General features: G+C 38.6%; 2 protein-coding genes across 3 annotated transcripts; one reads left to right on the top strand and one right to left on the bottom strand.

Annotated features, from left to right (window-relative positions):
• Positions 1 to 1,780: 1,780 nt before the first annotated feature.
• LOC140302357 (myoblast determination protein 1 homolog) lies at positions 1,781 to 4,409 on the top strand. Of its 2 annotated transcripts, none has more exons than XM_072381188.1 (3): positions 1,781 to 2,494; positions 3,133 to 3,205; positions 4,127 to 4,409. In XM_072381188.1, exons 1-3 carry the CDS (start codon positions 1,970 to 1,972, stop codon positions 4,318 to 4,320), a joined length of 792 nt encoding a protein of 263 aa, XP_072237289.1. In that variant the 5' UTR covers positions 1,781 to 1,969; the 3' UTR covers positions 4,321 to 4,409. The 2 variants fall into 2 exon arrangements, with proteins under 2 accessions (XP_072237289.1, XP_072237288.1); XM_072381187.1 differs by having other exon boundaries at positions 1,781 to 2,497.
• Positions 4,410 to 5,563: 1,154 nt separating this feature from the next.
• Positions 5,564 to 14,656, bottom strand: LOC140302321 (troponin T, fast skeletal muscle isoforms-like; the record flags this gene model as incomplete). The annotated part of the gene is made up of 12 exons (XM_072381153.1): positions 5,564 to 5,850; positions 6,574 to 6,614; positions 7,773 to 7,863; positions 8,417 to 8,526; positions 8,636 to 8,749; positions 9,060 to 9,137; positions 9,238 to 9,354; positions 9,653 to 9,698; positions 9,799 to 9,817; positions 10,956 to 10,976; positions 11,264 to 11,281; positions 14,479 to 14,656. Coding segments are annotated over 12 exons (870 nt in total), but the record flags the coding sequence as incomplete, so codon positions are not given.
• Between the last annotated feature and the right edge of the window lie 1,822 nt (positions 14,657 to 16,478).

Raw genomic sequence — 16,478 nt, 5'->3', positions numbered from 1 at the left:
CCATAAAAAAGCTCACGTTTACAAGACAACAAACACATAAAGACGTGCACAAGACAAACAATCCATGGCTTAAAGCACAAATAAATGTGTGTTTCTAAGTTAGATTACACTTATTCAGCCACAGTTTCCTTCATACTTTTGCAGCTTCATATTTTTGCAAGTATTCACATATGACAACACGAAGGCACAAACACTAGTGGACAATACAACATATAAATGTAAAAACTCTTAAAAACATAGAAGATTAATTAGTAATGGAAAAGAATAGTAATAAAAACACTGAATTAACCCCCAACCTCAAATGAAATGATATTAATATTCAAGAAAGCTCTAGATAATGACAAATTATTTAAGAATAAACCCAAATAAACATTAAAATAATCTTTTCTCTTAGTTAGTAGAACTAGCACAAACAAGAAATTGTTATATTGATTTTAGTTAATTTCCCTTCAGGTTTACAATGAATGTTTAAACAAAACAACATCAAACTTATTAAAGAAAACTTCTCTAGATGACTTGATTAAAACAAGAATTTCTCAGGTCTCCAATGGCCAAAGTGCCATTTATCTTTGGACGGATAAACAAGAATTTCTCAGGCTTCACACCCTGCAAAGGACAAGAAAAAATACAGAATATTCACATGATAGAAGACCAGTTATATTTCTGTCAGCTTCAGCTTTCAAGAAGAATCACCCAGCACGAAAACAGATGACCACCTGTTCGCTTGTTGGAACAAATAGTCTTAAACTGTTGCTTAGTGACTCACGTACTCACAAAAAGTGAGGAAGAGGAGCCTCGTGATCCTCAGATTTGAGACCTGCCGACTGTGTGACATTACGACCTCCTCAGCAGGGGAGCAAACTGAGCAGTAAACCTCTGTGGCAGTCTCAAGTAACTGTGACTCAAGCTCGATTTCAAGAAAATCACCTGAAACAGAATCAAACAATTAATCTTCCAAACACAAGAAGTTCTTTAAAGGAAAAATTAAGTTATGGCGTTTCATGCAACTGCATCACCTGAGGTCTGATGCTGCATTTATGCTGTTTGAAGGCAGATGTTTTCACTGCAAATTGATCAAATTTTAAATCTATATTTACGTCTGCATTGATGTTCTTACATGCAAAAAGCAGCTGAACATTTCAGAAAACTTGTCTCTATCAGTGAAATGAAATGAGAAAGTTTACTTTGCTGAAAAATTCTGAAAAATTCTTCACATGCAGTTTTTTAGCTGTTCAGTTGTTTCGTGATTAAAAAACACGACAGAATACAGAAGAACAGCTGATTTGCAGAATCCTTTTTACTCATTCTGAATGACGACAAACTCTCTGCGAACAGCAGATGACCTAATTTCTCTGACTGTTCCATGTCATTTGAGTTATTTATGTTTGTATTAAAAGAATAAACCAACCCTAAAAACCAAAAATATGAATCTAGATTATTGGACGTGAAATGAAGCGACCACAGGTGCTGCATCACTTAGTGAGAACATCAGACTCAACATCAGACTGAATGATTTGTGAAGATGGACTTGACTGCTGTTTTTATTGCTTCCTCTTTGTTGAGTTTCACCCCAGTGACCATACGGTACTCACACACACACACACACACACACACACACACACACACACACACACACACACACACACACACACACACACACATTACACACAAACATACACCTCTCAGACCATTGGCCACTTATACTTCGGCCCCGCCCACATACTGGCTCCTTTATAAATACAAACCCAGCAAAGGGAGCTGAAGTTACACAGATTGGCCCTTTAAACACACTGTCAGCTCTTCCCTGGTTTATTCAGGTCAGCTGACTTTAACCCGGAGACTTTATTTCTTTTCCCCAGCAAAGAGGGGAAACTTGAGGGGGGATTTCTTTGAAGTTTTCTGTCATCAGGAAGGCTTTTAAAAGAAGTCTTCCTCCTCTTCACCCTTCTGGTGCTCTCAGCAGAGGCCGATGGATCTGTCAGACTTTCCCTTTCCTCTCTCGTCAGCTGACGACCTTTATGACCCCTCCTTCACCACCAGCGATCTGAACTTTTTTGATGACCTGGACGCCCGCCTGACACACGGCGGCCTGCTGAAGTCAGAGGACCATCTTCACCACCATGTCCCTACTGCAGAGGAGGAGGACCAGCATGTGCGGGCCCCAGGGGGCCTCCACCAGGCGGGCCACTGCCTGCTTTGGGCCTGCAAGGCCTGCAAGAGAAAGACAACTCATGCAGACCGTAGGAAAGCAGCAACCATGCGAGAGAGGAGGCGGCTCAGTAAAGTCAATGATGCTTTTGAAACGTTGAAACGCTGCACGGCCTCCAACCCAAACCAGCGACTGCCAAAAGTGGAGATCCTGCGAAACGCAATCAGCTACATTGAGTCCCTGCAGGCGCTGCTGAGAACCGGACAGGACGACAGCTTCTATCCGCAGCTCGAACACTACAGCGGGGAGTCGGACGCCTCCAGCCCCCACTCCAACTGCTCTGACGTGGTGAGACCATGAACAGCTGAACAGTTCATGTGCCGCCTCCTGAAATGAAAGGAATGTGTTGGGAGATTTATTTTTGGCCATAGTGATCAATTTTGATGAATGGGATCTTCCAAATGGATCCAAATGCATTTGAAATCTTTTGCATGCAAACACAATGCAGACATCCATTTAATCTTTAATTAATCAGCAGGTTTTAAATGTTTAATATGTTGCAGACTTATAGAAATATGCATTTTTTGGGGGGGTTTAGATGCAATGCTCCGCATACATATAATTTCTACAGATTATTTTGTTTATTTTTGATAAAATCTTAAATGTCAACAATGTTTTTCTCGGTTGTTTTGGTTTTAAAGTTTAACAGTAGTTTACAATCACTGAAAAATCATGTCATTATAAGAAGATTTTTTACTTGAAACCGTGACATGCTGGTGCAAAATCTGCCTGTATTAAAGGGACATACCGTAGAAATGATGAATTAGCCTTTTTACTAAGTGAGGCTTAAAATCAAATAACACACAAGCCAGTTATTGAATTTTAATTTACAATGAGTAATGCCTGAAATTGTGAGTGAGTAGAATAAATTTAACAATTCAAGTAGTCTGTAAACAAGTTGGTGATGAATGCTCTGTTTCCAGATGGATTTCATCTCTCCGTGTTCGGACAGAAGTGAAAACAGTGATGCCTCCTACTGTAACCAGACAGCAGACGGTGAGTTTTTTAATTTCATCGCTCACTTATTATAGTGAGTTTATATTTAACGGTGGCAGCTGGTGGTTGAAGCATACGATTGTTAACCCAAATAACACCGAGCGAGCAGGGGTCAGAATCCCCTGGGATCAAATTCTCAAAAATAATCTCTGAAATGTAGTTTTCTGGAGAATTTAAAGAAAAGTTTAAAAAAATTAAGCGTGTTTCACCTTAGTTCCTTCACCCACACTATATTTCAGAGGAAATAATACTATTTACAATTCAAATGAAGATTTTGACATAAAGTCGACATGAAATGCTTGGCTTTATTGCACCTTATAAGAAGCTTTCTGTTATAATCAAATCTCTGCAGCTGTAGTATCCTCTAACTGATGAGAGGCTGATACACTCTAACAGAGTCTGCATAATAAAGTCAAAATGAGTACAGGAATGTAAAAGAAAACATGGGAATAAATGGCTTTGGGGAAATAAACGGAAGGAGAAATAAATAGAAAAACAAATCACTACAAATAAGAAAAAGTGCAATGGTTTAATATGAAAACTACATAAAAAAGCAGCAATAAAATACATCAGTAAATTAGTTTAGGGAAATAGAGTATATGCAGAGAAATATAATGGATACATTTAGAGATAAATTATGAGGATAAAAGATAATTATGTATGAAAAATTATGAAGAATTATGTTTTAAATCCAAAAATAATTTTGAAAATCAAATGTAAAAGTAAATAACACAAAGCAAATTTAAAGTATTAACACAAAGATAAATGAACGTAGTTACAAAATAAACCATAAATATGAATTTATTTCACATTCTAAACTATTGCACAAATGAATTTTCTGCTTTATTTTTGTTGCATATTTTGGCATACTAATCTATTCTATACATATCTAAAGTAATTGCTCTTGTGTCTTCCTTAAAGATTGCAGCAGCAGTAAAAAATCCCTCATTTCCAGCTTGGACTGTTTGTCCAGCATCGTGGAGCGCATCAGCACAGACCCAGTTGCGGCCCCCGCAGGAGACAGCGTGGTCCCCCGGGGCCCTGGATCGCCTCATGACAGCCCCGGTGTCTCCACCTCACCTGTTGATCCCAGCAGCATCTATGAGCCAATCTGAACCTGATGGAGCCATGGACTCAATTTCCATTAAGACAGACAGATTACCTCCATCTACGAGGAGAACACTAAAATATTCCCGAGTCACTGAAACAGGGACTTATAGATCACACATGTCGACAGCTGCTGCTCTTTTCTTGTGGATGAAGACATTTTTCCTTCATTTTGTGGCAGGATTCTTCATTTTTTTGCTGATAAAGTAAATGCTTCTGTCTGTTTGAAACATCCCAGCAGAATCGTACAACGGAGGACCTTTTCCGCACTGATTTCTGCTGATTATAACTGTGGACCATTTATTGCATAGAGCCGACTGTTCATGCAAGGTCATAGAACACATTCAAAGGGCTGGTGAGATTGTTCTGTTATATGTTTCTAGAATATTTATAAGTTAATGAAATATTAATAAAGAGATATTTATATTCTGAGTCTTTCTCCTCAAGTTGGGTCATTGTTTGCTTCTACTTTCTCTCATGTTTCATTAATGGTGAGAAGCCTCTCTCCAGACTTTTAGACGTGTTATTGTAACATAACGTTGGCTAAAATCTAAGCTTTTGGTTTCAAGACTACAAAACATAATCTTTTTCTTTAAAGCAAGATGAATATGGTAATTATGTGAAAACAGAATTAATTTAATCAGATTTCTATCTGCTTTATAATCCAATATTCACTCTCTTTAAGCTGAGTTTTTGGTCCCTTATGGAGATATCTGCCTTTTCGGTCTGGCAGCTGTTTTGTGAGCGGCTTTTATAAATCTTTGGTACTAAAATCAGCTGCCTGCCGAGTCTGGTGATAGGGAGATTTAACCTGGAAAAGTAAAAGAGTGAGCTGCAAGACATGGTGTTTAAAACAGCTGCAGGAAAGCTCAGCATAAAGATTATGTGTGTCTGTTTAAAACAGGTACTCATTTCCAGTCAATATTTCCCTCATTAGTAATACAAAAATGTCATTTTCTTTGGATGAAATTCTGTGAATAGGTGGTTAAAATAATGCCAAACTCAGAATATTTGCAGAGGATGTTACATTGCAGCAAGCAATTAGTCTGCTGTATCAGTTGTGGAGTAATTATTTTAGAGTTTTTAATAAAATAACTTGATTGCAAATTTGTTAGAGGAATTATTTTGAGGAAATTATAGACCAAACGCTGACATTAAGCATGCTGGAAGAATCTAAAGTAGCTGAGCGCCACATATCTCAGCAGCAAATTGTTAAGTTGAGACACAAAAGTAATAACATATTCAACAATAATCATTTCAATAATATATTTATTTTAACATTTAATTAAAAGCACTTATTTTTGCACTACAATAGGCAAATGAGTTAGACTGACCAAGCATCAAACACAATGGTGCCATGTTTTTACATTTTCTTTATTGGAACTAAACGCATCCTGAAACTAAAGCAGCGACAGGCATTAAGACATCCGTTTGTTCCCGCTGCTGATGTGGCCGATGGGAACGTGCCTCCTGCCCAGGCTGACCGCCTCTGAGGAGCTGCTCACTTCCTGCGACGTGAAGCGGCTCCCTTCTTGCTGCTGCAAGGCGGAAAACACCAAAACAGAGTCAGATCTGAGCAGCGATGTGTTCTCACTATTACAGACAAATAGAGTGAAGCGAGTCAGAACTCTCTTTTAGGTGTACAGCGCCCTCTGGTGTCCACACTGGACCATAGTGGGCGCTGTTTCAGAGATGTGAGATCAAGGTCAAGGCACCTTTATTATCCCCAGGGAGGGGGGGCAAAGTATTCACATATGACAACACGAAGGCACAAACACTAGCGGACAATACAACATATAAATGTAAAAACTCTTAAAAACATAGAAGATTAATTTATAATAGAAAAAAATAGTAATAAAAACACTGAATTAACCTCAAATTAAAGGATATTAATATTCAAGAAAGCTCTAGATAATGACAAATGATTTAAAAATAAACACAAATAAAAATTAAAATAATCTTTTCTCTTAGTTAGTAGAACTTGCACAGACAAGAAATCAAGAAAAAATTACATAAACTGACTTAAAACTACATTAATCAAATAAAAAATGCATATTTTTCAGTGCCAAACACACTCTCTCACACACAGAGTTTACTTTAGAGTTACTCAATGAAATCCCCACAATGTGGAAGATTTATGATGAATCATAAGTACTGCGACTCTCAAGTTGTATGAAGCTGAAATGGCTGGAGTTTGAGCGATAAAACGAAATGAAGCTACAGTAAGACGCAGCTCTGCTCCCTTTATGTTCATTACTTACTGTTTCTGCAGCTCGTCGATGCGGTTTCTGAGAGAGATGACCTGAAATGAAACACAGCTGTGATTTAGGCCGACAGGCACATCCCACGGTGCAGTGAGTCACTTCAAACCAAAGATCTGAGGCGTCTTTTTCCTTCACTGTCTGTTGTCCATGCAAGGTTTCTAAAACCTGCGAGTTTTCTGGGGAATTTAAAACTGTCCTCTTTATTACTCGGCCACTGAAGAACCTAAAAACATGAAATAAAACCACCAGCTTTTATTGTAAATGACTGACTTTTCCCTCCTGTCTTGAAAATGTAGATGCAACGTATGAGTTGCTCCAGACTTGATAAATATGTGGCTTCAGGTCATGATGGGTTGAAGCTGAAACATGCAACATTTTCAACCTGAATAAAGGTTACTAATAGCCCTGCAACATGCAGATATCTCCTTTTTGTTGTCTTCTCTCTCCTTCATTGGTAGCATCCATTTTTTTACACTACTATTTGATTACTCGAAGAGAAAGCAGTCGAGCAGCGTTTGGTTACACTGTATTATGTAATGAGATTAAACACAAACAAAATAGAAAGACTGAAGATACGAAACAATTCGATGTATAAAAATACAGAAACGTATGAATAGTCCTTAATTAACTGCCACTAAATTACAATCTCTTTAAAGGCAAAAGCTCAGTGGTTAGAGTGGGTCGTCCAACAACCGTAAGGTCAGTGGTTCGATTCCCACTCTTGCTGCTCAAAAAGATTGGGCTGACAGCTGGAGGGGTGGCAGCCCACCTCCTTGGCATGGCTGAGGTGCCCTTGAGCAAGGCACCGTACCCCCATGCTCCCTGGGCGCTGTGATTGGCTGCCCACCGCTCCAGTGTATGGCGTCTGTCTCTATGAGTGTGTGAGCCTGTGCATGTGTGTGTTCAACCTGGATGGGTTAAAAGCGGAGGAATAATTTCGTGTGACTCCATGACAATAAATTATTCTTAAAGTTATCCCTGGAAATGAAGAGGGGAATGTATTTTTTAAATATGCATTGCTATTAGTTGTTGTGCTACAGATTGCATTTAGCAGGTAACTATGATAGAATCTATTTCTCTATAATCTAAATATTTCCATAAACCTGAACCTAAACCTTTGCCTGAAAACACAAAGAAGACATTTGAAGATGCTGACGTGTTGCAGCACGAAGCACAAACATTCACTCCTCACTGACCTCATATCTCTGTCTCTTGAGCTTCTCGCAGTGGTCGTATTTGATTGCCTCCAGGTCGCGCAGCCACCCCCACAGATCGTTTGCCTGTTCCCTAAGAAGCACACATCAGGACCAGAAACATCGGTGATGTACAACTTGGAGCACAGTGCATTATTTCTGACCAAGGGAGGGATTCATAACTGCTTTAGTAACTGTCACTGTTCGTGTTACCGATAATAATGTTACCAGATATTCTAACACTGTGGCCTAAAGACTGACACCTGATATTTTAGCTTCATTGGTTTGATGTGTAATTGATTTTCTTCTGTAAGAGTTTACAGCATTAGTCTGGAGTTTAAAAACGATTAGAAATGGAATCACATTCCCACTACAGAAAATGAAAAATGAGAGGATACTCCAGTGAAAACTCAAGCAGTAAAAACTGTCTGTTTTCTGTGACTTTTACAAACCACAGAAAGTCAGAACAAACCAAAGAAGAAGAAAATAGGTGAGTACAGAGGGTTAGAGCTGTGTTTTCATATACTATGTATTTATCTAATTATTTACGTTCATATGGAGAGATCTGCTGAGTCAAACAATGTATTTGCATTTTAAATTCAAACCGTTTCCTGAAACAGTGACAAATCACATTTCCGGCGGGTTACCTCAGCTTGTCATCGCTGAGATTTTCAATGCTCAGGGGTTTGTATCTTTCTGTCAGAATCTTCTTCTTCTTTTCCCTTTCGGTCTGCTTCTTGCCTCTCTTCTGGTCAATCTGTAAGAGTCGCGCTTTTTATTACCAGATTTCCAAAGCCACTTTTCATGAAGCAGAAGCAAAAATCCCAAATGTGACTTCAGAAAAGCATCAAGGAAATGGAAAATACCCTCTGCAAGTGGCTGCTGAAGCCCGACCCCATGTTGGTCAGCGCTATCTTCTTCTTGGCGTCATCATCAGCCTTCCTCTGAGCGTCTGCCTCCTCCTTTCTAATCCTCTCAGCCTGGAAGTAGAAAAACAGCAGCCCGTCTTGGTCAACTGTTTTGTTCTTTTTCTTTTTCTCATCAATTTATATCCTTAAACAATATCGAAAAACAATGTTTTTGTTGATGTCCAACAAAAGCTGGAGATGTGTGATTGATATGCACACAGATAAGTGTAACACATCTCTGTCCTACTGCCAATGGATTAAAATCAGTGGTTTCAAATGAATCAAATGTCTCTGAGACATCGTGATGTAAAGAATTAAACTAGACTTCAGCTTTACATTTTCTTTATTGGAACTAAACGCATCCTGAAACTATTCAACTAACCTCTCGCCTCGCCTGTCGCTCTTTATCCTTCTCAGAGCGAATCCTTTGCTGCTCAGCTCTCTCAGCACGACGCTTTTCCTGAAAACACAAAAGCATCAGCTCACTGATTTTTACTCAAACTAAATGATGATAAAACATAAAGCGCATCCTGTTATGTATATGTCTCTTCTAATCTCACAATTCTTTCTTTGAGAGCGATGAGGTCCTCTTCCTCCTTCTTCCTGCACTCAAAGTGAGCATCGATCAGCGACTGCAGCTCATACAGATCTTTGTTCTGACGTTTCTTCTGGATGTCCTGTGAGAGACAGACACAAGGTTGTCTTTACTGACAGGCATCTGCAACACAGTTTGGGACAAAGGCAGCTGTTTTCTCAACCAAAACCTAGATGAACCAAGCCAAGACATAATCTATAACTTATATCAAAACATTGCATGTTTAATATTTTATCATTCCTGTGGGAGCAAGCTATCTTTTGTAACTCTGTGATGGTTCACAGAGCAGTTTGACTGGGTTTGTAGAAAGAATTATATCAAAAGTCCATGTTTAATCCATTTTTGTTCAAAAATCAGCCAAGACAAACATGTCATCTTACATCAAAGTCCACTTTCTCTCCATCTGGGATCTTTGGAGCACTGGGTCTATTGAAAGAAATAATAAAAATGAAATAAACAAAACAAGTAATTTAGCTGCCAACAGTGTGAAAGCTTCAGCTGAAAACGATAGATGGCAAATACTCACTTGAACTTTGGCTTCTCCTCTGGTTAACATCAAAACAACAACAGTGAAAGAGGAGAGAAGATTGAACAGTTACAAAACTGGAAATGGAGGCAGTGTAAAGAGTTGCTGGTTAATCAGGGAGAAGATCCATGTGTTACATCTGAGGGCTGCATGTCGTTTCACATCTCGAGTAGATCAATGTAATGTGAGAATAAGTTATAATTTTAGCAACACTTTCCATCAGCAGTGACCTAATTACTGTGCATTAACCTCTGTTTTAAGCAGTATAAACACACAGCAATACTGGTTGAGGTCAGGAGTATGAGAAAAAACTGCAATGAAAACAGTAATAATAATATCTTGACATTTTGTGAAACACAATTTTTTTCTCTTGCTGAGAAAAGTGAAATGAGACTAAGGACACTCTTGCTAGGCAACAAGTAGTATTGCAGCTGATTAACTTAGCGGCTAAGTTAAGCTAAAACCATGAAGGAGTTTTGATCAAATAACAACTTTATCACTAACCAAAACTAAATGGAAAAATGACAAGTTGCTGTGTTGAAGTGGGATGCACGCCAGACTTTTTGGTTATTTAATTTCACAAAAAAGCCTGGCTCATTCTTTCAAGTCTTTGAGCTAAGCTAAGCTAAGCTAAGCTAACAGGCTCCTGCAGAAGCTTTATATTCAAAAACTCTGTTTTTGTTAAGCTTATTTCCCAAAATGTCAAACCATGACTTGTATGATGTTACAACTCAATCAGTATTACTATGCATTTTCTTTAAGGCAAAGGTTTGTACACAGGTATAAGGTCATATAACCTGATTCTTTTAATTTGACAATGTTAATTTACTGTGAATTAGTGTGTAAATCAAACCAGTATATTCAGAGATATTTAAACTGATAATCGGGATAAGTAGGCTGTCATAAATCATCACATAAAACTATTCAACAGTTACATTTTCTGAGTAGTACATCAGTGCACACTTTCACAACAGGGGGACTTGGTTTTTGTAATTACTGTTAATAGTTTTTGTGATAGACACAGCTGGGATCGGGAAGTGTGCAATTAGCTTTTTTTTTATTTCATGGGACCCTCACACTAAGATAAAAGAAACAGACAACATGGGGAAGGAAATAGCAGGCAAAGCAACAGCGACTCAGCAGGTAATACAAACTACCATCTTGATCTCCATCCTCCCCTGGCAGGACACATTCATGCAAAAAAGAGAAGAAGCAGAGATGAGCAGTTGGGCCCATTTATAACCTCAACTTGGCATTTATGAATCCTTTGCCCTGTTCCTCCATATCACCTCGGTTTCCTGACCCAGAGACTGAAGCCAACTGATTAATTGTACTTTTCTCTCAAGGAAAATCATTGACACAAGCAATTATCTATGTGTGAAAGGTAGGAAAGAATCCCTTACTGGACAGGGAAACAGATAACAATTCCAATCAGAAGAACTGAGAAGAATTCAAATCCACATACCTTCCTCTTCATAGGCGTCTGCATGCAGCAAGCGTCCAAAGCAAGAGCAGAACAGAAATCATTAGTGAACGTACTGAGCAGCCTGCCCCTGTCCTGTTTATGATGCACAGCTTAATAAGCACATTTACAGGGTTGGGGTGTTCATACTGGCAGCCACTGCACAAGTCCCTTGTCCTGGCATGCATTCATCCTGCATTAACAATGCCAGCAGCAGTTTGCTTTTCTGTTACCAAAGTTTTATCTTAAAGGGCCACTTTTTCTGACTACACATTAACAAAGACAAAAACTGAGAATTTCTTTATACATTATAGGTGTATGTCACCCAAACTACTTTTAATTTCCTTTTTTAAAAAATATTTTAGTTGCTGTATGTTTCTTAGTATTTGTTTTGCAGTCATTTCATGTCTTTTTACAGTTGTTTTGCATGGACTTGTGGATATTTGGGGTCTGTAGTTTGCATCTCTTCCTTTGGTGTCTGTTTGCATATCGTGTTTCTGTGCATTCAGTCTGTAGCTTTGTGTTTGTTGTGTCTCTGTTTCCAGGGATTTCACATCTTTCTACAGTTGATGTCAATCGTCTTTCAATCAGTTAAGTTTCTATTTCTATTTCTATATTTCTAATAGATTTCCCCCCTAATTTCCACTATTTTTAAACAACAATTGTTGTTGCTGAACAGTCATTCTAAACAAATGCATTTTTTTTGTTTGTTTTATATTGACACCTCATTAGTGGCACCCTGCTGTCTTTCTTAGTATCATCTTGAGATTCTATAATGTGCTTTTCTGTAAAGCAAAGGTGCATTTATGTAAAACGTTCTGCCTGAAGCGATGCCATTGAAGCATTAGTTAATAAAGCATACTCTTATATAAGCCTGGGCCTTTTGCAGTGACTCCATCAGATAAAGATCAGAAATGATCAAATCAAATAAAGCATTTCCATTAAGAACTTGAAGGATGACTGTTTTGTATCACAACACCCCAATGTAAATGATTTGGAGCAATTTGCCAATACCACTCTTCATTTACACACAGAAAGAAATGCTAAACACGGACTAAAGGGAGGCAAAGAAATGGCTTTTACATGACACAAAATTACCCATCATCCCATTTGCTATGGCCTTGAACAGTGACATGTGAGTTTGCTGAAATGCAAACAATGATAATGGTCATTAATAAGAAAATGAGCCATTAAAATGAATAGAAGGCCACGGATGAAATAGGGCAATTGATTCATGTAAAGGCAGCTGACCTTCTTTGCTTCCCTTTAACATTTATAGGCACAGCTGATATTCAAAACACACTTCTGACATTAAGCAAAAATGCCTGAAACAGGACAAAATGTTTTCATTTGAACGGATTTCCACTAACACTGATGCTGATATAACAATGTGATTATTGTGCACATTTTATAAGCAAATGTTTGCTGTACTGCACTCCAGGGCTTAGGGAGGGTATCGTTTGCTGAAGTTGGGAAAGAGCAGATTTTACTCTTGGAGGCAGTGGAGCCTCAAAAAATGGTAACTTGTTGAGTCTGGCGCTACGGAGGAAAAGCACTGGAATTATCAGAATCTAAACAGCGCATCAGCTTGGACTCGTGAATGTGAGAAGCAAATATGGCGGCATGCTAATCAGAGAATGAGAAATCCTGCACAAAGTTTATGCCAACATGTCCTTCTGCCAAAGGAATTCAGATTAGCCCCACAAATATGCAGCATTCTGCCATTGCAGCTCAATTCAGACAGTTTTCGCTTGTTCATTGGGCTCAGATGCTGTGAAACATATCTTAGGTGCTAAAGCTAACCGCTGCAGGAAAAAGTCATGAAGCAGGAAAATACGGACAATGCTGTTATTCATTTGTTTAACAATGTGATCGTTTGAATTCCTCTGAAAAGCTGATCAGAAGCCAAATTAATCCACCACCACTTTGTGTTGTTATCTGGTGATGTGACTGAAAGGGAAATGCACGCGTTAGAGTGCCTATTAAGATTGTAATTGCAAATTGTAACGGATAACCACCAGTGTGCTCATTCCAGTGCGACACCAACATGTCAACTTCTGCTAAAGGGCTACAGAAAAGAGGTTTTCCCCCTAATCCCAGCAGAACTTTTAATTTTAGGTTACAAATGTCTGTGTATTTCCTTTGGAACTACAAAGCTTTTAAGTCCTTTCTCACCAGCGCTTCATCACAGTAGGGAACTTAGTCTGAGAATTTATTATAAAGTGGTGATTGATTCACTGTTTAACATTTCTGTACAATAAAGAAACAGTAAGACCAGAACTAAACTTTCTTTATGGTTCAGTGCTGCAAGCTTCAAACTCAAAATTTCCTCCCAGCAGAGATTCGGGAAGTAAAACAATCTTTTGTTTGTGTGTTAAAAGCTTTTAAAGAGATCAAACTCAGGGGAGCATGAATCTGATTTAAACTCTGCAGACCCATTGTGATCAAACAGGGCAGTTATAAAGAGGAGGTCATTCTAGTGGAAAGGGATAAACAGACACTAAAGAGAAACTAACTGAACTTCAAACATATCAAACCCAACAAGGCAACTGAGTCTTGAGTCTTAAAAGGAACTTTTTCATTGTGATTTAGCAAACTTCTTGTGTCATAAAGTGTGCACTGCTCCACAAAAAAGTCTCTTGATCTTAGCGGGAAACTTTAAATCATCTTTCTTGGAGATTCTTGCACCATTATGTTTCAGTTTTAAGTTTCACAAATGATCAGCATTCAACAAACTCTAAATCAACATATTCAACTGAATTGATTCCAGAAAAGGGAGGACAGTTACAGTCAAATCCAACATGGCAGATGGCACTGGACCATCCTGTTTTGATTACAGACAAAAAATGTCTTCAATAAGATGTAAGATCAATAGCATTACGTCCTAAAATCAGTAATAATAGTAAGTTTATGTCACGTATGAAATCTACAGCCAGCGAATACATCTTTTTTTTCACAACTGTATTAAAGACAGACACATAATATGTCAAAATAAATCTGAGATTTTTAAATATCACTAATTAATATTTGGCTTTTCTGCGATTATTTGAAAATGTAAAAGTAAACACTTGGATCACACTCGACTGTCCTTTAAGACTCAACACTCAGGACATGTTTCGCAGTGTGTTGATGTTGAAATACAGGACTGCACTATCCTATGGAGCAGAGTGTTGGATGTCCTGCGGGAGAAGAGTGAAGGGACTGCCCGTGCCACGTACCTTCCTCCTCATGAACCACAGGCCGCACCACCTCTGGCTCTGGTTCTGGTTCAGGCTCTACCTCTGGCTCTGCTTCTACCTGGGCCTCCGCCTCAGGGGCTACTTCTACTTCTACTACCTCGTCCTGGGCTAGAGGCACGCAGCATGCACCAAACCGCAGGGCAGAGAGTGTCGAAGAAGGCCGTTAATGGAGATCATAGACATGACAGAGCCATTAGAAACCAAAAGTGAGAGTTTGCTTTTGTTACAGAGAAGATGGAGGGGTGAGGGAGGGACAGTGCTGCTGGAGAACAGAGAGAGAAACAGATGATGATGATGGCAGAAAGTCAGTTGACCTTTCACACAGAAGCCATATTAAACTGGTGATGTGCAAAACTGCCTGAAGAACAGATGATGACTTACGAACTTCATGGCCTCCATTCAGTTTGGAAACCCATCTAAAACAGGACCTAAACATGGATGCTTTGGTGCAATGGATTATATTTTATATCATATCATGGTCACTGAGCTAACCTCCTGTATGTTGACTCAGGCTGATAGATTTACTGGGCCACAATGATTTGAGAGACTTGAGTTGATGTTATAAATACACAGGACGTGATAGCTCATATTTTGATTGAGATTTGTAAGGATTGATATTGTGACTTCATACGCGGATCGTGTTGATTGGGTATAGGTGAGCCTGGACCACCCGGGCTGCTGAGATACTATAGCTCATGACTTTGGTTTCTATTGTTTTTTAGGCTTTTGAGGGCATCTTCGTGGCCTCTTTCACTTGACAACAAATTCATGTGTATGGCTGAACTTGTGCAGGGCTCACACATAGATTTGTTTATATGACAGTGGTGTTACATCTCATCCCTGTAGGGGGAGCTAAAGAGCAATAATTTGCCCAATTCTCTATATTGTGAGAAGTGTTACTCTATATCACGCCGAAACAGACTAAACTTGTTATAGTTTGGTTAAAAGAATGTTGATTCAAATCATTTAAATCCATATGAAAAGTAAATGCTAATAGTTAATAAACGTTAACTCCAGTTATATGTTTCAGTTTTAACAGAGTGGAATTAACCACATAAAGGCAGACAAACAGTAACTGCTTACCAGCAGAGTCTTCGTTATTTAAACTAGTTAAGCTGTAAAGTCCCTCTGATCCAGGGCCTCTCAAGTACAATTTTACTGTATCTCACTGCATTTGCTGTCAGTTTAATGCAATTCTTGTTATTTTTCATTTATTTAGTAATCTTCAGTTTCAGGAAAACTCACCCGGAGGAAGTTTTTCCGCATCCACTGTTTAAAATATGACTGTTGTGTGACTCGGGTCAATGACAGTCGGCCCGACATTAACAGATGACCTTGGAAACATTTCACATGCCAAGAAAATAAATGTAAACAGCCTAAATGCTCATTCACATTTTTCTCTTAACCATGTGGGTCAAAACATCACTCTTTAAGAGAAAAGTCACCCTTAACTTGGAAGTGTTTGACAACCAGTTAGTGAACGCTGAAGCAATACATTTCTTATGGCGCTCACTCTGTGCTGCAGTTCCTGCACAGTTAAGGAACCGTTATAGGAAATAAGACTCGCTAAAACAACAAAATTTACAGTATCTTTAAATACCTGAATCTAAATATGCAATTACAGGTTCATTAAACATTTATAGAGAACCTAAAAGCCAGTGCAGATGTTAGTTTGTGGTGTATTAAGATAGCGGATGTCAGCATCAAACACTTGAAGTTAAGGGTGAAACGAGGCAAGTAACAAATGAATGCAGCGGAAGAAGGTCTTAATGTCAAGTTGAATAATTTGTCTTTACCTTCCTCATCTTCAGTTGGTGAGAGAAAACGGTGAGACATCAGAAAAAAGTTAAAGAGTCATTTCATGTTTACAGTTCAAGGTTATCTAAGCTGAGACTTTTTTCAGGTGGTCAAAAAATACAAATGTTTTCAGACATAACAGCTAATATATTTTTATCATACTGACGGAGGAAGAGATCTGA

The sequence above is a fragment of the Leuresthes tenuis genome, unplaced genomic scaffold, assembly GCF_036924035.1.
Source record: "Leuresthes tenuis unplaced genomic scaffold, fLeuTen1.0.hap1 SCAF_2, whole genome shotgun sequence".
Taxonomy (NCBI): domain Eukaryota; kingdom Metazoa; phylum Chordata; class Actinopteri; order Atheriniformes; family Atherinopsidae; genus Leuresthes; species Leuresthes tenuis.
The sequence above is the reverse complement of the archived record's forward strand: the minus strand, read 5'-3'. Positions and strand labels throughout refer to the sequence as shown.